We start from the raw sequence: 27,184 nt of genomic DNA, 5'->3' as shown, positions 1-27,184 counted from the left end.
TCACTGATTTCAATTCCTTGATCCACAATCAAATGTTAAGCAGTTCAGTACAAGTTCTAAAGACACGACAGCTGCAGTTAAACTGTGCTGCATGCTGGTGTATCTGAACTAGATTACCTACTTGCTTATCTGACTCTGCCTATCATAGTCAGAAAGGGTAGGCTTTGCTACTTTAAAAAAATTATTAGCTTTAAATAAAAATGCAAGCTTGAAAGTCGAATTGCTAGCTTTTGAATGTCCATTTTCACCTTTCTTCACCATACGATATTTTCTGGTTTAAAAGAGTAAAAACAGATTAAGTTTTCCAAAACTTGTCCTGAGATATCAGATCTAAAGAAGGCCATATATGAACAGTTAATCAGTCCCTAGAAAAGATGCTGCTCAGCTGAGTGAAAAACTACGTGCCAGGAGGTGCTATCATTATTAAGAAATTGGAACTACCATGAACTGCTTAGAATATCAAACAAAGCAGATGGCCAGAAGAATGAAAGTAGCCAATGCTAAAAGAGAAGTTAGGGGAAAAGATAACTCCCAACTAAGATTCCCATTACCTTTTGCCGTCTGCCTGATGATTCAGATTTAAAATACCAATCACAACTACTACATCAGAAATAATCATAGTGTGACATAATGCCGTTAAATATTAATAACATTTATTTTCAGAAGCAAAGTTTATTTTATAGGGATATTGCTTGCAAGCCACACAACCATCCTTTCAATACCAAGTGAAAATATTTTCAGATTTTTGAGAAAAATACATGCTTTAATATGCTTTTCTAGGCATAGTCAAATGTATGAGTAAATACAAAATCTAAGAATTTTACTCAATTCCTAAATACACTTCTAGCTTATAATGAGATTAGCTGTTCTGGTATCAGTAAGATAAAGGGGTTTTTCTGCTCTTAATATTTCTGTGCAATTTCTATCAACTGTTTACAGGTATCATATATGCATATGTACAAAAACACCTTCTTAAATTATTAAAGAAACTTTGAAAAATTACATTTTCTGTTCTGATTGTTGTCATTCAAATATTTCTTAAACTTCCATTTATGATAACTTCCCTTTGGCTATGGCATAAACTCCTATACTTTTAATATAAAAACAGATTAAATAAAAGGCGTGACTGAACTTGATTGTCAAATTTGTTTTATCTGGTTTAAGAGACTAATTTGAATAAACCTCACATGAGAAGGAGACTCAGATATGAACACTATTACACTCCTAAAAGCCTAATACTTTTCCTTACTCGTCTTTTCCACATATTCAAATAGAAAGGTTTAGTTAGCTACAGAAGTCTAAGAAGCAGCAATACACAAAAAAAAAAAAAAAAAAGTCATTGCAATTTTTCATTGAATTCCAAAATAAAAGGAGGGTCTATGAAAAGGATTATGTGATTCACAGAATAAAAATATCACTGGTAAAATGCCATAGAGAAGACAGTTATACTACAGGAATGCCTTTAAATGAATAAGACTTCTCTGGTGCTTGCAATTATTCCAAAATGCAACTTTTGCTGAACTGTGTGTAAGCAGGTATTGTTCTTTGTATAAATTCACAGGTAAATCTTAATGAAGAGATAAAATGGGGAAACTGTGAAAAAAAGGTCTTCTAGAAATTAATGCAGCAGGAACCGAGTTATTTAAAAACAGTAATAAGACTTGAGGTAAGTGCTGCATTTGAGAGGATTGTACGAGGTGAGAAAATAAACCATGCACATACACACAAGAAATAAAAATGCTCATGAATAGCTAAGTGCTGAAGAATCAATATACTACAAATAAAATATGGAGGGAATTAAATGAATCTAACTGTTCTCAAAAGATTTAAGATAAATATGGAATTTCCTAAAAAATGAGAGTATTTTTCTGTTTTAAAACAGAATTAGTTGAAAATACCTGAAAAAGACAAACTGAAATACTTGTTTGATAACAGCTCTGGAGGCTTTACCTCAAATGTGTTTATTATAGAACTTGGTAAGGAAGGTGGGTAGGGGGAAACCACAAGACAAATGATAGAATTCAAGGCATGGAAAACCCACATGCACCTACACACACAGCAGAGCACAGCTATACATCTTTAAATCTGAGAAAGACACCTACAAGTAACAAGTTAGTCCAAAGGACAGAGAAGAAAATAGCACTGAAGAACTATCATGCATAAAAAGGTTTCTGGAGCTCAGTGATGATGACTTGCTTCCATACTTTAATATGCAGTCAAGGGGAAATATAATAAAATAATTGCAAGATTTATGTGGCACAAAATGTGAATGATCTTTGTTATGAGAAAAAAGAACAGACAGATGGACAATTTCCTGCATTTTACAGTGCTATACCTCAAATTTCACAATTTCCATGAACATTTTCAATGAAATCAGTTACTGAATGGGACCAGTTATGGTGCTGACTTTCCTGTGTCATTTCCAGACTGTTCAAAGAACTGGGATATGGATCAAACATTTCAGAGTTCTGAAACTGTGGACTGTATGAACTAGATAGATTTCTTTTTTTAAAGGTTAAGTTCAATGTTTCTTTCCTCATAAAATGTCTACAGTGATTTTATACATGGTGGCTAGTTTATTCTGTGTTATCATGAAGCATCAGAAGTGCCATTTCATAAGCAGCTAGCTATTTGAAGGAAAAAAGATTATCTAATAAAATCCTGGCAGTGGGAACTCACAAGAGAGGTGAAAGAACTAATGTGACTCTGAGCTAGGACTGGCTTTCTGTAAAGCAGTATTTAGAAAGACTCCGTGGGTATGAACTCTCCTTGGGTTTATGTGTGTTAGTCGCTGACAGCATATGGGCATTCTGCAATATTGCACTTATTAGATTTTATCTGTTTCAGCTGGCTTTTATTTGGGACTCCGTATTTCTAGAGCAAAGTCTGCTACAGATTGGAATGAGCAGAGAGTCGAGCAGCTATGGAGAAGTTGTTGATGGCACATCTCAGCAATTTATCTTCCAAACCAAGTGGAATGGGAAGAGGCCAGGAAAAAAGGCCCTTTTTTGGATAAGAAGCATGTTAAAATGGACATCTTCCTTCCTCAACTGTACAATAACATCAGAAAAAAAATCAGGGATGTTGTTCTTGTTCCCTTGCTGTGTTATTTTGGATTAGGAGAAATAATTACTGTGATTTATATATGCCAGTCCAGCATTTTTTGTTTTCTACACTACCACACTGCTGATTTAAGGTCAGGTTGTGCTCCCAGAACATCTTTTGCCCTGTTGCTGTCTCTCTATGCATTTTTTTCTCTTAACATACAGTTGTTTGTACCTGTCTACATAAGAAACTTTACATTTATTCTTACTGAATTGCTATTGAATTCCAAACTGTTTTCTGTCCCCCTGCTACATATCCTGTGCAAATTTAATAACCTTACTCTATAATCACTCCTCAAGGCATCAGAGAAAATATTAAAATCTATCAACCTCAGGACAGATTTGAAGCAACTCTCTGCTTTAATTGTGAAATGCTGATAATTCATCTATACACAGCTTTCCAAGTAATTATATATACACCTAATGAAATTATCTAGTCTTGTATTCCTAGTTCACCTTTCCGAATTTTATATGAAACAATGTGAGAACTTTTGATGGATTCAATATAGAAAACATCACCTATTTCTCTCCTACCCAGAAGTCCTCTTACTCTGGCAAAGTTAGATTGTTGTGATAAACTCTTGCTAAGCCCACACTTCCTGAGACTTTATCTTCCTGTCCTCTTTCTTATTACTAGTAGTTAAATTATTTGCTACATTTTCTCCCCAGGAATTCAAGTTAAAACCGCTTGTCTGTAGATCTCAGATTATGGTGGTTTTTTTCTCTTTTTAGACATAGATTTCATGCTTTTGCCTTTTTCAAAATCTTTCCTACCCTACTCTTAGAGGTGATGACTAATATTCTGGATTTTCTTCAGCCATTCCTACAAGAAAAAATTTCATCAAGTGAAGTGCATTTGAAAACGTGTCTTTATGCTGTCCTTTCTCCACTATAGTGGGTATTTTAAATTCTGTTTTACTGGTTGTAGCTCTGCTAACCATCTAAACAGGTATAACCTTTTAAATTTAAATTTAAACATAAAAGTAAAAACTTTTGCCTTCTTGAAGCATTTTAATGATACAGATTCCTCTCAATGACAAGGCAACTAAAAGCTTCCTTATCTTTCATGTTACTGTTTCTTTTACTTCTTTATGGAAAGCCTTCTGAACACTATTTGGTAGACTTCCTATTGAAAATATTTTATTTCATACCTTGCACTTTCTGACTGCCCCTGTGTTTCTTCTGTTTTTCTAGCTGCTCAAAATGATACAACCTGCTTACATCTTGCATTCATTTCTTTCTTGCTTTTCATGTCATAAGAAGATTAATTGTCCAAGCAAGCTGGTCTCTCCTTACCCTTCCTAACCATTCCTTTACATTGAGATAATTTACCATTATGACTTTATGATTTCTTTACTGACTTATCAGCTTCTTTTTTCTGCTTAGAACTGATTTCTTATTAGTTAGACAAGAATGCTTACTCCTGCCTTTCAGGAGTCACTGTTTTCCTCTTGCCTGTATTCCAGAAGTATGTTTCCTTTGATTGATTCTTTTGTTTGCTTTTGTCTAGAGGACTTATTCTAAAAAAAAAATCTATCTCTAAAAGATTCAACCTTTTTGTATTTCAGGAGTTGACCACTGGTCATTCATATGAAAGAATTTAAATATAGTTTATTCTGAAGCTTAATGAAGGGGAATATGTTTGAATTGCACTGATAACATTTTTGCAATCACAAAACTTTTGCAAATGTTATTAGGGCAATTTATTTCTGCCATGTGTCACCTCTTCAGCAGGAATACTCTGCATGGGTTAAATGTCTTTTAATGCAGTTTTGAATAGTTATATGTCACACTCTAAAAATAAAGACTGAACTGCTCATTCTGCGTGGACTGAAATCATGCGAGAGATCTTTGCTAATAATTAATGTCACACCCCACTGGGACAAACACTATTTGCATGGCTTATAATAAAAACAATTCAAAAACACTAATGTGTTTCCCTGAACACTGAAAGCTTGTGATGCATTTTATGAAAACACCACTGGTGAGAACCACAGTAGCATATGAAAGCTATTATTGCATAGTACATTTATTGTACAGTTTTCTTCCTCTTTGATTTATTTAACTCACCAATTACCAGTTGTTGTCACTCCTCTCATAGCAGGATATGGTGGGTTTCTACCTCAGTGCAATACTACTGTTTGGCAACCACATTTTTTCCATCTCCAAATCCAAAACATTTTCCTAAATAAATTTAGGTAAATATTTCAGGCCCAGAAAAAGCTTTCTATTGGCATAAAAGGATTTTAAAATATGATACCTGTAGATACTTGCAAACAAAAATTTGGTATCCAATCAATATACATTCACAAAAAAAATCTGCAATGCCCAGGAACTCATGTAAAATATCACAGTCATGTGACTAGGCCATTCTTTATACAATTGATGCTCATACATCTTTGTGAAGCTTTCACTCACTTAATGTACACACCTGCAGTCATGCGCTGCTCCTTTCACACCCGTGCACCGCAACTTCCACACACAGCTCATGATATCAGAGAATGGGGAGGCCTGGGGGGGATATTAAAGATCACCTATTTGCAATCCCCCTGCCATGGGCAGGGATGTCACCCACTAGCTCAGGTTACTGTAACCATCCCAATTCCCTGATCATTTCTACAAAGGTGTGGCAGGTGGTTTCCCCCTAATTCTGAATACATGCAGCCAAGGCACACATACTCCAATCTATACTTTTATTCCTTTATGCCAGAGCCACCCAGCAAAGGATGTAATAAATTCTAGGTTTTCCTTATGGAATACACATTTTTAGACCCTGCTGGGGATCTCTGGAGAACCATCGCCCTTACCATCTGGTATTCTCCATCTCAGCCTGCTTACTAGGGATCAAACAACCAACCAGAGGTGTGGTACCACCTCACATAAAGTCACAGCTCTCAGCAGAGGAGGCAAGTTAATGTTGCTGTTTCCTTCCAGGCTGTTCCCATAAAATGGAGGAGCAACCTCTCATGCTTTGAGTCAAGTAAAAGGAGTGAATATATTGGTGCGTCAGTGAGAGTTTTGAATAAAGTTCCCACCTTGTCTTCTCAGACCTCACCTAAAGGCTGCCCTCACTTTCCTGTTTACTCCTCCTCCAACTCCAGTGTGTTTCAGTTTTGATCTTCTGGTGGTTTTTAAGTTTTCAGCTTTCTGATTTAGGTCAAATCTCACTGAAAGTCAATGCCAACAACAGGTATATCCACCTATTTGCCTATTTTGTTTTTTTCAGAATGATGTTGCTCAATTAGATTTTAACAAAAGTATCCTTACTATAAAAACTAAGGAATTTCAAAAAGTGTGTTTAAGAGACCTACAAGAAGTTATCTAAATAAAACAAAGGAATAAAATTTACATTAACTTTAATTTGAAGAGAAAAATAAATAGAAAACAAAGATTTCTTTATATATGAGAATATTGTAGAACATGTCTCATACCTGTTTTTCGTTTGCAGACTATATTGACTATAATAACAAACACTGGCTTTCGACTGGTGGTCAGAAATTCAATATTTTTGAATACAAAAATTGCAGGTGTGCATAAGAGACTTATCAATGTCATTATTTGTTTTTATATACATGAGCATTTTCACTGGCACAAAAATGATAGACCTATATACAAAATTTATTATTGCTATTTGATATTTCTTAAGGGAAACAAGGCCCAGTTTTACCAGCCTATTTTACCGCTCATTTAATTTAGTCTCAACAAGTGAGCCACCAGTACCTTTAAGCCTTTCTCTTTATCCCTTCACTTATTCCTAATAAGTGTCAGTAGAATAGATTTGCTATCATGGTAGTGATTGCCAGCCAATATAATGTGAGAGCTTTTGGAAAAAAAAAAAACAGTGGCATGAATTATTTAATGTTTGTGAAATATAACGATAAAATGGAGTTAACTGAATCTTGGTTATCCATCCACCCATGATTTTCTGCCCTTAGTCAAGGCCTCCATTCAAAGACATATTTTATTATCCTTATCAGAATTTTTACTTCTCTTTCTCATGAGGATTTTATGGGCACATACTGCATTCTGGTTTTCTATTATTTCCCACTGAATTACAGTTGGTCACTGTTCTCCAAATCTATGTCCTTGCTTTTCATTCAGAATATTATTACTGTGTAAGGGATATCTTTTATTTAATTTGGTCATTATATTTTCATTTTATTTTATTTTCATACTTTGCCCTTGACTTTGCAACATTTTCTTTACTCCCTTTTTTATAGCTTAGTGACCTTAATACAATTGTTAAAGTTGAGATGCAACTTCTATTCTAAACTCACTTTCAGAAGCTTATAACTTTACCCAGATATTTTCTTTCAGGCTGAGTGTTTTTTATGCTTTGTTAGAAGGGGATTTTTGTTTGAAGCTTCATAAGCATTATCTATTTGTTTTGAGTTATCCAACTTAAAAAGACAGCAGTTTTACAACAATCAGGACAGTTTTCAGATGCTTTTTTTTGACTCTGATAATTGAAAATCAGCTTTGTTTCAGCACTTCAAAATCAGCTTTGATCATGGAATGGTGGCTTTGCTATCTCTTTGAAATGGTTTTGAAATAATTAAGTTTTGCATGTGACATCATTATTAAATACCTTAGTGAAACGCTAGTGGTGAGGGAATTGATCTCAGAATAACTCTGTTCTACTTAATTTTATTTTAAAAAGGTATTAATTTTTTGTATGAGAACTACATTTAGCTATACTTTAAATATTTTTAATGCCAGTTTCATCCCACTCTTCATGGAGCATAGCCCAAATGCAATAGAGTGTCCAGTCATTCTGGATTCTCTATAGTACATAGAAGCAATGCAACATGTGCAATGGAAAATAAACATTTCTCTCGTACTGGTGAAATGACAAGGAGTAGCTTTGCTTCATTCCACCAACATACCATTGTAACTGTAATGTGTTTGAAAAAGCTTTTCCTTAAAGATCCAGTGAGAAACCCTATACAACTGTAAACCCAAAAGGAGCACTGGGAAGCTTTGCACAGTATATTGTTTGTCATCACAAAATAAATATTCTTCAGGAAAATGTCAGTGCACAATACCATCCCTATGGTATGCTTGTACTCTGCATTTTATCACAAAGACTTTCATAGTCTCAGTAAGCTACCATTTTATGCCCTCCACATGAAAAATGGTGTTGTAATCTTGCAAAAATGAACCAAGAGCATGGCTGATCAACAGAGATTTTATGTATTTGCAGAGTCAAAGTAAAGTTGAGAAAGACATTCTTTGGGCATTTCTTTCATCAGCTAATAAAGAAATACAAAAACTTGCAAACATTTTTAATCGGTGGTACTCCTTTTAGTAAAAATATGTGTCATTATTTGTAAGCTCCAAACGAACACAAATTACTGTTTTTCATGTTTGTACTTACACCAAATAGACTTAAACCCCAAATCTCTATTACACTTTTTACTCTGACATCCAACAACATGAAGACTACAAGTGCCACAAAAGCAGTAGAAAGACATGGTTTTTCAGCATCTGTGTGAGCTGCTTACTTTATGAATTTTGTGATTTACTTCTGAGTTGGGCTACAGGCTAGAATTATACCAGCCACATAATGAGGACAATTCTTTAGCATTCAGAACTTTGAATTTTTATCCTGGCTAAGCTAAAAATGCCAGTCAATAGATTCATTTTAATCTAAAGTCTTATTGTTCTAGTCCTAGCTCTTTACTCCATCATTTTGCATTGATTAAGCACTTCCTGCTTTTTTACAATAATGTAATAATACAATCCTAAGCGCCTCAGGAGGCCTTCATATGAAACTTCATATAAAAGGCAATAAATAGGCTTATTTGATTCATATTTATTTTCCTTTTCATTAATAAGTGATTTCCTGCATTCAGCCCATGTTTCTCTTTCCTGTTCAAATACAGAATTTTTTTAGAAGATTGCTCAAATAAGCCTCTTGCACAATTAGAATCCTGCCCTTGGTGTCTGCCATTCTCAAGCAGCATATCCTGTCCTGATTGCATTATTGTTTCCTCTCCAGTGATTCAGTGATAGATCTCTTTATTCATACCAAATCTTCCACTAACACCTAGTTTTGATAATTTACAAATTAATTTGTACTTCTCTTACTGATTATGAAACTGCAGTCAGTATATATAAGCAAGAAAGCTCAAGCACCTCTTGTGGTCTGGTACAGCTGCTATAACCAGGACTTTTCCATCTACTAGCTGAAGGAAATATAGGTTGATTTAAAATGGCAACACTTTTCTATCATGTGCAAAGTGTTTCTTTCTATCAAATGAAGGAGAATAATCTTATCCTGTACGTCAGTGAAATATGAAGACAGAATACAGATCTCTGTTTTTCATACCTGCAGAATTAACTGGCAAATCCCATTAACAATTTATTTTTCCTTACTGATTTTTGCACTCCAGGTATTTTTCTGATGAGCCTCATGATAATACCCTCTCACACATATTTCTAGGCACTGTGCTGAAGAGGAGAGGAGCAGTAAGAAAAAAGTAGTTGCAAGTTCTCCCCAGTCATAAACTTCCATTGTACTTAAGACTAGATAGAATTATGAGTTCATCTAATATAATCTCCTGAGCATCATAAGCCATTACACATCACCCAGATACTGCTACATGGAGCCCAATTACTTTAATTAGACAAGAGCACTTCAGTCATCAAGAGACTAAACTGTGCTGTGCCACAGGCATAGTCCAAAATAGACAAAGATGTCATCAAAGCCTGCTGCTCTTCAAATAACAAAGAATTTCTAGGTGAGAAATGCCCCCTAAATTCCTGGAGATGGTATTTAGCTTGTTCACCAACTCTGGTACAGAATATCAAGTCTCTGACAATAAGCCCTGAGACAAAGTTTTGACTTTCTTTTAAATTCAGTGATCAATTTATCCTGACCTGAGCATGACAGCATGATACACTCAATGGGCACCTAAAAGCAGGAATCTCTCCAGAGAAGGTACTTTTTTCTGGAAGTCTTTTTCCACATCTGTGTGCTAAAATCAGTTTAGGGTAAGCTGTGGATATTAAATTATGCACATTTTTGCATTGCATGTACTGCAAAATGCTGCTCTCTTTCCACAGGTGAAGAAAATGGAAGCCCAGGCATCTTTGGCTCTGGAATCTAAATACTGAAAAAGTGACAAAGTTGGGTATCCTTAATTTGTATCTGAAATCCCAGTTTGGTATCCCTAATATGAAAATCCCTTGCACCCTTTCTGGGGATTGTCTGATCTAATAGTTTACAAGGACTAAGAGTTAGCTGATAAATCCTAAAATCAACTACTGATGTGATTTTTAAACCCACCTGCTGTTTTACCTCACTGCTCAATTTAAAATGGGTCTCAAATGCTTGCAACTTTAGCTCATTCCTATTTCAGACAAATTGGTTAAATTTGGAACATTTATCTTTTGCAAAACAATTGTTACAAATCCCAGTCTGAGCTGGTTTACATTCACAGACATCAGTTTTATCCTCTCTGGTTCCTAGGTCTCTGTGTCCAGTTTAGACTTATCTTTACAAGCGAGAACTTGATTTTATCCTAGTTGCCTCTAATACAATTTCCCTGACTCAAATACAGTGTTATTCTTATATCTGTGATATCTCTAGATTACAGAGAACATCATCTTGCAGCCTCTTTTGGGTAACTACCTCTTTTCTCTGCTTCCTTGATCCTGTCTTAGAACACATATGAGAGATTTTAAATGATTTTAGATTTTACCAGGTAGTCCACAGAGTAATAAGTCAAGCAAAAACAACTGAAGACACTGCACTTTCAATTTGCAGTACAAAGCCATCTTCCAGATGTCTGCATGATGCAGAAGTCAGGTAAAAGCTGTACCCTACATAAATCAAGGGATATAGAATTTTATCACATGATATAAGTCATCCCATAATATTCTGGACATCTAGCAGATGAAACTAATGAAATTTCAGTTTTAGCTCACATAGAATGGAAGAGACTCACATATTTTCTAACTGTATTTTTCTAGCTAATATTTCATGATTTGGGATGTAAAGGAAAAAGCAGTTATTCTATTATTAAACCAAGTGCAAGCAATTGATTTGTTTTCTGTATAAAAAGTATTTATTTTCTTTTGCTAGTCCTGTGAACTAACGTGATCCATATTATTAAAAATGGAAACATTCTCTCGACTGCTTTATCCACTCACTGCTAACAGCTGAGTTTCATATCAGATTAATGAATTGTCCTGTGCTGCAAGACATGTGCAATGGAAATAATGCACCTTGGCAGCAATACATAGCTGGTTAATTGCAGTGTGCAATTCTGGGGTAAACACTTTCTTAAAACATTAACATTCTACATCTTAAAAAGCCTCATGCTTTTACAGTTAATTTTAACCTATGTAAAACAGTACCAAAAAAAAACCCCACAAATCCAAAAAGAATTCTGGTCAGCCTGTCATATTTTAGCAATTGAACAACTTGCTCAGCTACTGAAGCATAATGTGTCAACAAGATGGAATTCCACTTTCTAAAGGCTAGAGTGCCCACTCAATAGAAGAAAGCAATACACGATTACTGCTTAGAGCTTGTGGCACAGTGCTAGCAACTCAACATTTAGCAATAATAGAAAATGTCTGTCTCATTTTCATTCCCATTGAAAACACTCCCTATACGATATTATGAAACACTCCTGCTGTGAGTTGGTTTCTTAACTGCAGCAATATCTTCAGCTATTACCTTTTCCATGGTCACACCTTTCTGGTGAATTCTCTTAAAAGCAAAAATTTAATGACATACGGAACAAGGACAGATACCTGAAATGTAATAACAAGGAGTAACCCTTCAATTTTGCGACGGCTACTAGATAGCAGCAATCTTCTATTTCCATTTTAGTGTTTTGCAAATGATATAAAGGTCTCAAGGTCTTTTCTTTTCTGAATTATTCCTCTGTTTTTCAAAACTGTGGAGCCTCTATTTTCTGCTTCTGCTTCAACTTCCATTTCCACCTTAAAACTAAGGGAAAAATCCAGATCATTGTACAACAGCCCTTTTTCACCCATGACCTTTTATTCATCTGATTATAAAATTGAAAATATTTTTTTCAGTGCAAGTACCTTCAAAGGTTGTCTCGAATTACCACTACTCATCTTGACTACCTTTATATCTCAAATTATTTTAGAAGTTGCCTGTTTTCTCTTTATATACATTGAACATTCTCCCGGTACTACTAACAAAAAAACAAAGTACATGTCCCGAACCACACATTTAGACCTATATCTTTGTTTGAAAATAAAGTCTTTGAGGTTAGTCAGACTTTTAAACATTTTGATCAGATACTATATATGGAATAACATGATAAAACCAGACTCAAGAGGGAGAGGAATTAGAGGAAGTCCATGTTGATCATGACAAGGCATTGCATTAAAACTGAATTGCATTGAACTTTGCAATAAAAGATTTATAACTTCCAGATGTGGAAACTGTTTTTTACTTCAAAAACTCTTGTACACTTTCACATATATGAAACAGTATTTGTAAGCTGGTTCAGACTCCAGAGGAAGTATAGGTGCATTCGCATAGTACTTCAACTGGCAAATAAAAGCCTAAATGAAACAACTCTACTGCAGAAGTTTAGAAGGACATACACAACTAACAAAATCATCATTTGAATTATCAGAATTAAGTGGATAAGAACTCATTGCTTGGAATTTTTATAATTCACATTTTTCCCCTCAAAACAAAAGATTTTCCCCAATTGTTTGGGGTTTGCCTACATGCAAATCACTTGGTTTAACAAAGACATTACTGAAGATGAAATGCATCTGCTAGGACACGCATGAATGCACAATGATGAATCACAAAAAAACCCAACTTTGCAAACAACAGGAATATGTATTGCACTTCTCATGTAACTATTTTAGTGTCCTCTATTCTATTAAGCTTACTGAAAAGGCAGACAATTATTAATCCTACAAATATGGTGCAATTGCTTTTGACATGTGCTTCCTTAGCCATGGAAGAAGAATGCAAGAAGAAATCAATGAGAAAAAATTGCTGGGTAGACTGAAATTGCCTTAGGGATTTTGTTTTATGTAATACAACAGCCTAGGAATTCTATTTATAAGGAAGACATGGTATTTATAACCATTGATTTTTTTTCAGGGACCTCTTGTAGTCTGCAGCCATAAAATTTCACCTGTCATAGATGGGAACACATCTCTTGATGTTCTTCAATGCACTCTTGATGCACTTCAATGCAAAATTGATGTTCTTCAATTTACTGTTCCATAAACAGTAAATATGGGGTAAAAGTGATTAAATAACCCCAAATTTTGTGCTCCCTTTGCAAAGCTATAAAATTTACTTTATCATTGCACATTTGATACACTACATTTGAGTACCCACTTGCAGATTGGAGTTTCACATTAAGGGATCTCAAAGAAGAACAATAAAACCATCAATTAGGACAGCTTATTCCAAAGATCTTTAAAATTGTCACCCAGACCTTAGTATAGTTTAGAGTGGTTTCAGGACCTCCATGAAACTTCAAGAGTCCAGTCTCCTAGCCAGGGATTATCAAACAACAGCCAGACTGTGGAAATATTCTTCTTTGTGCTTATATTTGCTATGCCAGGAATGAATAAACTCAAAGGGAAAAGACCAGCAGAGGCTCTATCTCCACTATCCTGTATCTCCCTACTTACCCCATTTCAAGGGATAGGTCAACTGATATTGCATGCTGCAAAACATTCACCATTGCTGCTGCAAATGTACCATTGTGGAGCAAAATCTGGGATACAGTTCCACATCAGTTAGTTATCATCCCACTGAAAGATACTGACAAAGAATATTTTGCAAGGCAACTGAGCTGTATGTGTAGAAACCAAGATGCACTTCTTAACAAACAAGTTGTATTTTCCTTTTTGAAGATCTATTCTAACCTGTTTTTAACTCCAAGCGTCTTTAATGTGTGGTAAATAATATGCCAGTATAATATAAAACAAGACAAAGATGTTTTATTCATAAAGCTTTTGTATGTCTTGTTTACCACAGCTTTTCCTGTACTAGGCCAGCTGGTACAATATGTACTATCTACTATGTTTTTTTGCTGTTTTCTAGTATTAAATATGTCGGGATTTTATAGCTGAGCAATAGAAGTTAGTAACACAAGTCTGATGCATAGTAATGAAGGTAGAATAGTGTATAAAGGAAATATCTTAGTAAATCAATTAATAAGTTTATGGTGAATAATAAAAAATATGAAAGATTAGACATCAGTAGAGTCAGTCAGTGGTACCACAATACGGCTTTAGGTGAGGACTATCCATAATCATTAAAAGGATATCTGCATGCTTCTATCCACTCAAAATAAAACTTTTCTCTTGTTTGTGGTTTTCTTTTTTTTTTTTTTTTTTTTTTCCTGAAAGCCTGAATGGATAGCAGTGCCTGACTGCAGAGGGTACATATGGGGATGCTTACATTTAAACCTCTTTCCTCATCTTTTTGGTGCAGTTCTATGTAGGCATTTACCAGACTGTTTCTAGGCCCTGCATGTTGCTATTTCCAAATTTCCTGAGACAAAGCAAAATCCGTCTTTTAACTTTACCAAAGGCCCTTTTAGTAAATTATATGCATTCTCCTGGAGATTCACATTTACCTTTGATACCAACGGCAGTTCCTCTGCAAAAGAGATTCTAGTTTCTCATTCCATGTAACAGAGTAAGAGACCGAGGAATCCAAAACGTCTGCATCCTAGCCCAGCTCAGTCACCTGTTCATTTTTCATTGTTCCTTCACTTTTGGTCAAAGTCCTTATCTGTTTGTGACTGCCTTACGCAGTTATCTCTCTGAATATCAGAATTTTTATTTTGCTTCATTACCTAGTGGCTAGTTTATTCTCTTTTTGGTTCCTTTATTTTTCTAAAATGGCTGATGAAACCCCTTCTCACTCAATGTCTTGACTTTCTCTTGACCACCTGTCCTTCCTCTCTCCCCTGAGTAAATTCATCAGCAAATCAAAATCCTCAGCTACTTGACAGTTGTTAGCTACTCTAACATGCCAATTCAGACCTGAGCAACCAATTTGTTCTGTTCAGTAGGCAACTATTTCTCTGCAAGGGCTTTTGTGTGAATAACAGACCACTGATGTTGGATATAACTTCTGCTGTTATCAATATGAAATTTAACCAAAGACAGAGGTTCGAACACCCCAAAAGAGACTCTACATTAAGAATGATGTAGATATTCAAAAACAATCTCCAGATTCACACTGCTTTCCTTATTTCTTTGCTTACCAGCTTCAGCAAGGAATGTATTTCTAATCTAAGCTGTACAGGTTTACATCTTTTGCAGTCTTTTTTGGATGGATAATAGGGACATTCTTCATCTCAGGCCTTTCTTTGGGCTTGTAAATCATGCACACACTCATGAGGGAATACTGAGCTCTAAAATGAATCTTCCTGGATTCCATAAAAATTAGTGGAAGGCCTTCACACTGAAAAAGCTCAGGTTTTGACTGGGAAAAACCACATCACAGTTTAAGAATAGGAAGCACTGAACATGACTTCATAAAATAGAGTAAATTAAATAGTTTTTCTAACTGTCTTGGTGTCCTTGCAGGTGGATCTTTACCTTTAGCCAAGTTTATCACCAGCATTTGACTTCAGTGCTAGGACCCTCACCACAGGAAGTGACAAATCCTCCTTGAGGTTACCATTTTTTAGGGTGCAAAGAAAGATTCAAAGGCATATATTTTTACTCTGTTCCATTATGGATTCTGAGGAAAGACCTTACTGTTACCAAAATTTGGCTTCCAGACCAGCCTCCTGCTTCTCATTTCAGCCTAAGTGAATTGTACTCTGTAATGCTCAAGACGTCACATAATTCAAAACAAAGGGTGAGCTTACACTCAAGGCTGCAGATCTGATCACTACTGAGCACAGCGCAGAGTCCTTAGAAGGAAACAGAGCAGTTTGCTAAACCAGGCAATATATCAATCCTTTACGCTACGTACACTTTATTTACACAGCAATTGCAGATTCAGAATGATGATGAATGAAGCTGCAAAATACAGTGTGATTTTCATCACTTCCAGGCAGAGACCTGAATAAAAATTTCTCGTGATTTTATCTTTTTTAACCAATTCCTAATAGTTAATCCAGAGACATTCCCTTTTGTTTATGTAGTCGTGTTTCTTATTACTTTCCCAGATTCTGCTTTATTTTATGTCTGCTCAGTGAATTTGGGCAGTACTCTGTTTTACATGCACCACTGCATGGACAGATAGAAAGTCTTACCAAGGTCGACAGATGCTAACCTACTCAAAGAAGACAAGTTACTGCGACTTCCTAGTTCACCAAACAATTATTCTTCTACACTATCAGTTTGGGCAATATCAAAACTGCACTAAAAAGTGCATTTTCCACAAGAAAGACAGCAGAAAGAATATCCTAGTATTTTACAAATAAAGATATTTTATCTTCTCTCATAATGTTCATGGAATTCTGCCATAATGCCAACTGTGGAAAGAGTCACATAGTGCAAACACCAGTTAGTCACTGACTGAACCTTTAATAAGTTCTTTTATGTAGAGATTTATCTCCATGTACATCTATTTCCCCCAAAGCTTGATTCTTGTCAAGTACTTGCTTTTTCTACTGCCAAAAATGTCGATGGTCCATATGATGTGATTTCTTCGCAAAAGTATTTTCAAGTTTCATCTAATTTTGATTTCCATAAATCCACCATTAATTGTTCATTCCCCTTGCTTAAAATAAATTTTTATGAGTAAACAAATATATTTCTAATTTATTTTCATAATGTATTTTAACATGCACAAGCAATATCACCACAGTGTCACAAACACAAAAAATTAATATGATAGTGAATGGTTTACTTAGGATCCTGTTCATTTGTGCTGAGTTCTAGAAGAAAATCAGAGTGCATTTGGATTTTCATTGGCACAGTTCAATTTCTTACTGTAACTATTCAGCAACTTCTTAAACCAAATAAAGCAAAGAATTATGGAATGGACACATTCTACATGATGAAGTCATCATTCCTAAGCCATTGCGCTATATTTAAATTGTTTATTGAGCTGCATTAATCCACTCTGGTGGGAAGGTCAATTCAGAGTCACTGACAGAAAAGATAAAAAAGCCAACCACATTTCCCCCCTCTGTCTTAGCGCTTGTTGTACAATATCAGTTATTTCCCACACCACTAGAAGGAAAATGTAGGTTCTTACCCCACAGCCTATTCCATTGCCTGGTTCACACACGATTCTCCTCAGTCCTGGCTCAGGAAGCAGACCTGCCCCACAGCCAGGGGTTGGACACAGCACTCCTCCCATCTGCAGCACACATTCCTCGGCCCCATAGCGCTGGTAGCGGTTGTACTGCAACACAACAGAACACACTGGTGTTAAACTCCTGGCAGCAAGCAAAGAAAATTCCCAAATATTTGAGTTTGTCTCTATCCCACATAACCCAGTCAATTGTCTTAATGTCTCATACGCTAAGTTCAGGTTATTTGTCAAAAGTCTAAAACTTTGCAGTGTTATTAAATGGGTTGTCACCCTGCTCCAACTCACATCATGTGCATAGTGTTCTGGCTTACAGCATTTGCATCACCAGAAGAACGTGTGGGATATTAAAATCAAGAAAACAGCAGACTGTTTCTGTAACATCAAATGCACTTATATTACTATAAAAAATATTGTAAACATCATAAAAATAGTCCAACAGAGAAATGATAAATGCTGTATACAGATTGATGAGAACACACACACAAAAAAAAACCCCTTCAGGGATCTATAGCTAGAAGTACTGTAATGTTTTAGACCTTAAGGGCTGTAAAAATTTGCCTAGGCAACCTTATTTTAAAAGCAAGCTGATCATTAAACTGATCAGCAGAATAACTCTCTTATATTCAATGCTAGATGTATTTTTTTCCTGTGTCTCCCATGAAATTTTCTTTAGTTTTTTCACTTTTCATTTAATTCCACCCTGATAGCCTAAAAGGCCATGGAAATGCTTCAATTTTAATGATGAGGACACTGACACAAAGCAATATTAAGTAACATGCTCAGTGTATGCTCACTGACAAAAATGCCTGCTCTAAAATGACTGATGTCAGTGCAATAACTTTCTCATGTCTAATTTACCCTGCTTTCAGCCAGAGATAAGCTGAGCTAATACAAATCATGCTGTGTACATGTAAATCACATCCACTCTAGGGTTCTGTGTTGGTGCAGTTCCACACCAGTGGCTGTATAACCACTGTAAACCAGGCTTCAGTTTCACCTATAAATCTGCTCTACTGTGGAAGGAAATAAATGAAAGCATTTGGTCCTAATAGCCCCAAAGAAAACAGGCAAATCCAAAAGGCCAAAGAGGAAGGCAGTAGGTATGAATTTTCTCCGTGAGTAGACTTTATGGTGTGCTAAAAAAACAAAATAGGACTTTATGTTAGAGCACTCACAACAATATTTAGTGCTTCATAAGATTTTATCCCATAATGGCTCATGAAAATCCTGTTCCTTTTTTGGGAGGATAGCAAACAAAAAATTCTTTCTCCAATCCACACGCCTCTCCAAAGAAATCTTTCGAGGAAAATGGAAGCTTTAGGACCAACACCTCATACACACAGCATACAAAAAAAAAAAATTTAAATTACAAAGAAGGCTCTACGTCTTTGGGGTACATTTCAGAAGATTCTTCTGCAAATGTTGTCATAACATGTCTGGTTAAACTGGTTTCTTAAAATAATATTAGAGTTCTTAAAAGACTATAACATATAGATACAAAAGTTTGCATCACAGAAAAAAAATCAGCCCAAACTTAAAGTATCCAACTTTGTCAATTAGCAAAAAATCCAAACAACCTCTGAAAAGAAAAGCAAAATCTAAAAGGACAAAAAGACTTCAAAATATCTTTCAGTGTATGAATGAAATTCTGACTTAAGAATCTTGTATTTGGAAAATAATAGTATTTTGAGAAATGTGCAAGACATGTCTGCAGCCTCCTTGAATGCGGGGGCTCAAGAAATCAACTGGTGCTTTCCTGTGTTATTATTGTGCTTGAACCCAGAGTAATGCCATAGATATTTAATGTTGTATGCTTCCACTATATACCTGTTGAGTGCTCTGAATAATTTGGCTGGCCTTTATAGAAATATAGGTAACCATAGCTCCAAAACTCTCTAGCAGCCTAATTTTTCTTCAGGGCACAGACTGGACCTGAAAGGTGAGGATGGTGATTGTCTTACCCTATTAAGAGGGAACTTTGTGCTGCATGTGGAATTGTTAACAGCTTCTCATTAAGAAGGCAAACACCAGTGACACTGTAGCTGAGGTTCTGTCAGCATTTACATTAAAAATTCTCAGTAGAAAAAAAAAGAATATACTTTCCAGCCATTAACTTAGCCTAAAAGGGCATGAAGAGATTCCTCTAATTTCCTTTTTTTATTTTTTTTATTTTATTTTTTAAAAATTTATCTTGTTAGGGAGAGTTACAGAATGTAAATGTCCAGTTTACCTACTGGCAAGGTGGACAGCAATATTGTTTTCTGTCCAACAAATTTAACATTTTATACTAGTTCAGCACAGGACTCATTCCAAATTGGTATGGCACCGTCCCCAGTGATTTTCATACTATAACAGCCAGAAAAATGATCCAGAAAAGATCCTGCTAAATTCATTTGCATATCTTGATATCTAGTTACTAGCCAGATTTCTGCCTTCAAAGTCCAGATACATTTATGTAATTTTCCAATTTCTCTTTCCTTGTGTCCCGCTCAATTAAAACCCAGCAACCAAGTGAAACACAAAGTAGCAGAACATATACATGTTTGCTGCCAGAGCAAAATCTACGCAACATATGTGGATTTATATTCTTTATTCAGTGATGTGAAACAAAATGACTCACTTTACATTGAGGGTGCATTTATAAAAAATTGGTACAGGACTAAAACTATTGGCATGAATTATTAATTAACTATTTGCATATAGTGACAGACCATATCTATTCAAGACATTTTTTCCCATACACCACAGCCATACATATCATACCAGACTCATGTAACCAAGATCCATTAATCAAGTCAATTTTCAGGAGCCCTTAAATGTCTTTGGACATGATGTGTTTTGATCATATGTCTGAATGAGATACTTAAGGATATTACAGCACACAACACCCACTGGTTACTTCACCTCTTAACTGGAGACCTAACATAGAATTCATTTAATTTAGTTTGAATTTCTACAGTTGTGATGCCTATAATTGCACAGGTTGTGAAGACATCTTTTATAATCAACAGGAGAGATGGGATGCAATTCATCTTTACTCCTTAGATTTGTACATCTGCATAAGAACTGAGAGCTCAAGTGCCCTGTCTTTTTAAAAATAATGAGAGATTAGACAACTTCCTAGATAATGTCACCTGAAATTAGGTGACTCTTACAGTAGCTGGTTTAGTTCCAATAATTCTGATCCTAACTCACCTGCCCTAAGCTATTTTTAAAACCAAGGTTTAGGTATCTAAATAGCTTAGACTGTGAACTACCTCACAGAATTTTAGCTCATCTAAAATTAAACATCTAGCCTAAACAAGGCTCCAAGTGGCTAAGCAGAAATAAGATCTCAAGGAGGGCATTTATCCTGACTTACACATGGTATCTAAGATAGGTAAGATCAATCACCCTATGGAAGTGCTGTGGTTGAAACTGAGAAAACTAACTTAGGCTAGATATCTAATACATAAAGAGCTGTCACTGAAAGATAAATCTAACTCTTCTGTCCATTCAAAGTATTTCACAGTATCTATTACTCAATTTTTATCAGTCTGCCTCCTATTTAGAGATGCACTCATCATGTGTATAGTTGTTCTACATGTACAAGGAGGAAAGTATCTCCAATTATTTTTAGGAAAATCCTCTCACAAAGTATAATCTATGGGAAACTTGATGGAACTGGCATTCATGGCACCTGATTTCATTCCAGGCAGCAGCACAGCCATCCTGTGGCTTTCATGTAAGTCATTTAATCTATGCTTCTCATCAGTTCCCTGTTTGTAAAGAGGAAGAATGATACTTGCTGATTTCAATGTACTGTTAAGAGGCAAAACCATTAATAGTCATGAGGATGTCAAATGCTATGGTAATGAGTGACATAAAATTACACAGAAATCACCAGCCATCAGATGCTAGAAAGCAGCTTCCAGACAAAGCATGTCAGGCATTTATGTGCTACTGTAATAAGGTCCTCAGAAATACATGTCGGTAAATAGTTGCTGGATTCCCCCAAAACTATATATTTCAATGCCCATTTGGAAAAAATCCCCAAAGATTCACAAATACAGTGTACTCTAAAACATTGGTGCTAAGATAGCTAAAGGTATATGAACAAGGTAGCTGTAAAACATTCTGTTTGTTCTCTGAAAACTACATCCCTTTGTGAACCTTCCCCTCAAATTGTGAATTGTCCCAGTCAGCCCAAAACTATACTTTTCAAGGAATAAAATTTGGAGCGGAAAAAGCTCTACTTACAAGCTTTACTTATGGTATTTTGACCATAGAATGAAGTTCTTTTGTATAATCTTTGTTAGTAAAGACCTGACAGGGCCTTTAGATTATAAATTACAGTATGACATAGACAGGGAGGCTGGATAATTGTAACCATTTATTCTTTGCTCTCCGCTTTCCAGGTTGGGATGGTTTCCCTTGAGTCTTAGAATGATACTGGGTTTTTAAGCAGTGGAAATTCAATCATTTGATGCTGTAAATCAAGGATAATATAAATGAAATCTCTGGGTTGACACAGGAATAACAGGGTAATTACAGATTGCAGTCTTTTCAGTTACATTGAGATTCAGATACTAAAATGCACCTGAATGCATGAAACTCCTGCAAAACACACTTCATGAACACAGTGATTCCTGGCCGTGTCAATTAATTTCCAAATTATGATTTAATATCATAGAGTTATAGAATGGTTTGTGTTGGAAGGAATCTCAAAGGTCATTTATTCCTATCCCAATTGTGCCACATCATGTATGCCTTGAGCCGTTTTAATTTTGTTTTTACACTTTGGGTATTGTTTTCTTTATTTTCCTTTCCTCCCTGCCCCCTCCCACATCTAAAAGCAGCTGCTCAGTAGCAGCCTTGCAGACAACTTTGGACAATAGTATAACAGTAGATGTAAAGCCCAAATCTCTGAAACGTAATTCAATTACTTGTTTCTTTAACTGCATGTAAGAGTCTCACAGGAAAGCAAATCTACTTTCTGGAGTCAGATTGTTTTTACTGCTCCTATAAATCAAATAACCATCTGTGTGTTTCAAAATTAGATTGTGGAGGCTATTAGTCCATAGTGTAGACTAAGCACTTTATTTATATGCATTATGCACATACAAAAACTTCAAGAATTAGTTCCATAATGTAATTAGGTAACTTACAGTACAAAACCAGTAGTAGTCCTTGGACTAGTAAAAATACTTACAAATGTGTCATCCAAAATACAGATTAAAAAGTGATGAACTGACATGGAGGACCCCTAATTTATCTTTCCTGAGTTTTTGGGCTTCTCCGCTGGCTCCTGATCAAATTGAAAAAGCAAGTTCAGAGGATCAGCTCCTTGTTACCACAGGAGCACCCAAGGAGACAAGAAAGACAACTAACTCTAGAGGGCTGGAATTTGACTGACTGAAGAGTCATGGAAAAGTGGGTACAAACAGTTGTTTGAAGAAAACAACTTAGCAGTAAGAAACCTCTAACTGTATCAGTGCACCACAATTCACAGACAAAACTAAACTGGAGTAGAAATGGGGAGAAAAAAAGAAAGATTGCAGTTAGTGGAATGATATGAAAGCAAGCACAAGGTGATGAATATGAAAATAGAGAATACAGAACAGAGGATACTTGAGCAGGTTGTATTGGAAACCAAACTGAATATACAAGGGGCAATATGATACAATGAAAAAAGGGGAATGAGCACAGTGTATGGGCTAGCACTGTATTTACAAACTACTGGAAGTTTGTGGTCTTCTGGTAGGTATTTGGGGGATCAGCCTGAATAGACTGAATGCCAGAGACAAACATTCAGTTTCTTCTGACTCTGGTGGTGCTCAAAGGCACACTCCTCTTCCTGCTACAAGGAAGAGCCATCAAAGCTGTAATTGATGCAAGAAAATCTGTTTAGCTGAAGCTGTTGCAAACTGTGGAGCTGCATTTCAGTGCAGTAGATACTGGCTCCCAATTCTCAGGTCAGAAGAGTGAGCACATACATATATCCTGAAAGCATATCAAAGCTATCCAAGGGATGGAAAAAGTCCTAACTTCCACGTGTACCTGAGATCATGAACACTGGGGTTCAAATCTTCACTCTGAAATAAATAAAAACTAGGAGGAAGAGAAATTTGAATTATATATAAAATGACACTTTTTTTGGTTTTGACAGAAAAAAATCCTTTAAATTGGTTTTGACTAAGTAGTTTCTACTTTCTTTCTCTTCATTCTTTATTTCAGCTGTTGAACCAAAAATAAATGACTTTCACTTGCCTACTGTACAGTAAGTTCAAAAAGTGTAAGAATGTAGAGCTATCCTGCTTATGACAAGAACTTAAAGGCTAAAGTTATCATAATCCAGAAGAGACAAAACTGAGGAATTTTCATGAATCCCAATTACCTCTGAGTTAGGGAAGAAGGTGGTTAGGAGACATTCCAGGCAGGTAGAGCATAGGAATGAAAGAGAGGCATAACACTAGTCATATGAAGTTGCAAGACTATAAAGTTTGTTGTGAAGCTCCAGCTATTAAAAAAAAAGGTAGTGTAAAGAGGTTCAAGAGTTAAATGCAGTAGCTCAGTCTTAGAGAACAAGTGATGAGACTGTGGTGACAAATCCAAAAGGTGAGCCAAATGAGATGAAGACAAAAGAGATATTAGATGGGCAAAACCTGAGAGATGTGTGTAGGTATCACTTACACTGAACAGTAGCTGAAGCCAGGGGACTGGGTGGGAAGCAGCAGAGGTGTAAGAATGACACTTGTCAAGGTAAAGGTTTTGTAATACTAATAGAATAGTTTTGGCTTAGTAATTATGAATGGGAGAAATCATCCAGTGAAAATTTATTTTTTTTTCTTTAACAGATTAGAATTACTGAGATGTAGCTTATAGTTCTTCCAAGTGTAGTTATCAAAAAATCTTAACCCAGAAATACTTCAGAAGCACTTTGTTGATCATATTTGACAGTTTCCTGTATTAAACTCAGCTGATTAATTAGAATTGTCATATGGCATTACTTTTGCCTGAATGCTTAAATATATATCAATTACTTTAAGACTGACTTTACATAAATATTCAATAGCATGCATTTGAAAAAAAAAAATCCTCTGGCAAGTATTGCAATTTAAAAAAAATCAACCTTGTCATATCCACACATTGTATATAAAATCCTTCCAGACCTCAACTAATGTTAAATGATCTCTAACCATGCTGTGTTAATTTCATACTTGATTTCTGTATCTCCTAAAGTTACAGTTCACAGTGAAAACTAGCACAAGCCCACATCTCCTTTGGGGAGCATAGGGACATGCATCTGCAGATTTTCAAAACAGGGTATTCTAGGGTATTCCTTTGCATAAGTTTTCCCTAATTGACAAGGAAGTGTGGGAAAAAAAAAACCCCAACCCCCCAAAACAAAACCAAAATCCCACAATAAAATCCCAACCAACCAAACAACCCCCTCCTCCACAAATGGTCCCCGTTCAGGCTTGCTCAGATTCCAGGGATATAAATGTTCACAACAGTTCTAAAAAAAAGTGAGCAGTAATATGAGTTTCAGTAGCAGCTGATAGAAGAGATCTGTTAAAATTGATCGTTCCTCTGTCAAAATATCAAGGAACTGGCCAATACATTCTGCAAAGTTGTCAGAGCAGATGATGTAACAGAGAAGCACAGCTATACATTACTTAGCAGCTTCCTTTGCTGCCACTAGGAAGTCATCTGCTTCATCTGTGCTGTGACCTGTTGGGGGCACTCAGGTATAGCAGCAGATTGCTTGCTCTTGTGTTATTTGTTTTCCCTCCCAGCCTTCAGATGTAGCTGCTATTTTATTAATGAATTACAATATTCCATTTAAACAATTAAACAAGATTTTTTTTTATCACTTTGGGGAGAGGAGGGAAGTTTCTCATAGAGTCGTTAGGGAGACTCCATAACTGTTCACTGCAAGTCATCTTGCTATGCTGGTACATTGTGGTGTTTATGCTTGGAGTGTTTTCTCTGCTGTCTCTGGCATTGTCTTGTAGAATTACCTACCTTCCACTGTATTTGAACAGAGCCCATATTTGGTGCATTTTTAGCATATATTTGTAAGCACCTTGTACTATCACCACTTGTAGAAACATTTACTTGCAGAGACAGGCAGCCTGACAGGGCAAATGGCTACTGCAGGAGACTTTCTTACATTGTGCTATTTTTCAACAGCTCCTCACTTACTAAATCTTTCAATCCGATCCTGGCTGTATCTCAGCTATTTAAGAAATGGAAGAGTTAGCCAGGAGATTCGGCTGCACCCATTAAGCTAGAGGAAATAGATGGATTATGAAAAGTGACAGCAAATTGCAAGAGAAAGCTCAGCAGAGCTTTGGGCATTTAGAAAGCTTCAGGCTTAACCCTTCACCTGGGATCCATGTGAAGGAGACTCTTTTTTGTCTTGTTCAAACCTTTTTGGACTGGGCAAGTCTGTGACAAGGGGGTTCAAAAGAAACCAGACAAAGCTGCTTCTGGAGACTCTTTCTGGGTCAGACTCTCTGGCACCATCTCAAAGAGTCAAGTATCAAGTGAGGCAGCAATCTGTGGCTGTATTTGTGTTGCATTTTCAGTCAATTACTCTGGAAGCTGGTTTTATGTGGTAGGTTAGGTATCCACAATGCATATCATGTACCTGGGAAGCTTGTACTCTTCTATTTCAGCATGCAGACTACGATTGCGTCTTTCCATAAAGTCCAAAACTGATTCCCTCTTTAAAAACTATCTTATTGACATTGGCTAAACCTTAAAAGATAGACTTTCCACCTAGAATAAATTTCCCATAATGTATGTTCCTAACAGAACAGGATACATGGAAATGTTACATGTCCAGGAGACTACCAAGAAGTCTGATTATTTGAACAACAGTCTTATTATTAAACAACTCATTTAAGAAAATATTAATCATCAACTTTTCACACTCCTATTTCTCAGCATTAGTTTTTCATTAATGCTTACATTTATATAAAGATATTTCAGATAGTCAGGCAGACATATGTTTTCAAGAGGTTTGATCCTGAAAGCCACTCAAAACCTTTCTTTCCTAATGATATCAACAAATGTTACATATGGTAAGTATTTACCTTTATATGAGCATTTATATGGTCAGTTTATTTATATTTTTATTTACAGGAAACAAATGCTCAGTGAAGAAAAGAGGGACACCAGGGTTTTTTTTTTGCCTGAACTCTGAGGAATGGGAGATATGCAACATAGGAATCATGCTGGTGTTGGTGGAGTGGTGGAATGGAAAGAGGCTTGGAATATTTTGTCTTTCACTACTGAGAAGTATAATAGGATCAAAAGTCTGCAAGTGATTTGTAAACAAAGAATAGATGCTTTTCTAGGCAATATACTGCAATTTAAACAAGAATTAATCCAAAAAAGTCATGTAATGTGTATTCTAAAGTAGATCAGAACAGATTATCACAATAGTCCATTCTGCTTTTATAATCTAGCTTTATATACATAAGCACTTTAAAAATAAATCAAGATTGGATATAAAGCAGGAACATGTCCCTATTTCTCTTTGGCTATTGCTTGGAATGGAAGAAAATATATGATGTTTTATAATACTAAAATTATAAGGAGTCTGAATAAAACAGTCTTATCATTGAATGTGAATTTTTCTATCTAGTAGGCATAACAGAAAAAGAAACATTTTAGATATTTTTAAAAAGCAAATATCTAGCTAAATAAATATAAGAAGTAAATAGATAGTTATATGAATAAGGACTTTGCCTGTAATTCCTTCATTTCTTCATTTAGATGTATTTTTTTTTTCTCTTGGTTTTGCACCAATTTATTTCCTGACTACCAAAGT

General features: G+C 35.7%; 1 protein-coding gene across 1 annotated transcript in view; it reads right to left on the bottom strand.

Moving 5' to 3' along the window:
- The window catches only part of PRKN (parkin RBR E3 ubiquitin protein ligase), a 673,918-nt gene that overhangs the window by 93,705 nt on the left and 553,029 nt on the right, over positions 1–27,184 (bottom strand). The window contains exon 9 of the mRNA XM_053972975.1: positions 17,302–17,451. Within this exon, the coding sequence (XP_053828950.1) occupies positions 17,302–17,451 (150 nt within the window). The remainder of the gene's footprint in view (positions 1–17,301; positions 17,452–27,184) is intronic.

Source organism: Vidua macroura, chromosome 3 (genome assembly GCF_024509145.1).
Source record: "Vidua macroura isolate BioBank_ID:100142 chromosome 3, ASM2450914v1, whole genome shotgun sequence".
In the NCBI taxonomy this organism is placed as follows: Eukaryota; Metazoa; Chordata; class Aves; order Passeriformes; family Viduidae; genus Vidua; species Vidua macroura.
Note: the sequence above shows the minus strand (reverse complement) of the source record. Positions and strands in the feature narration are given on the sequence as shown.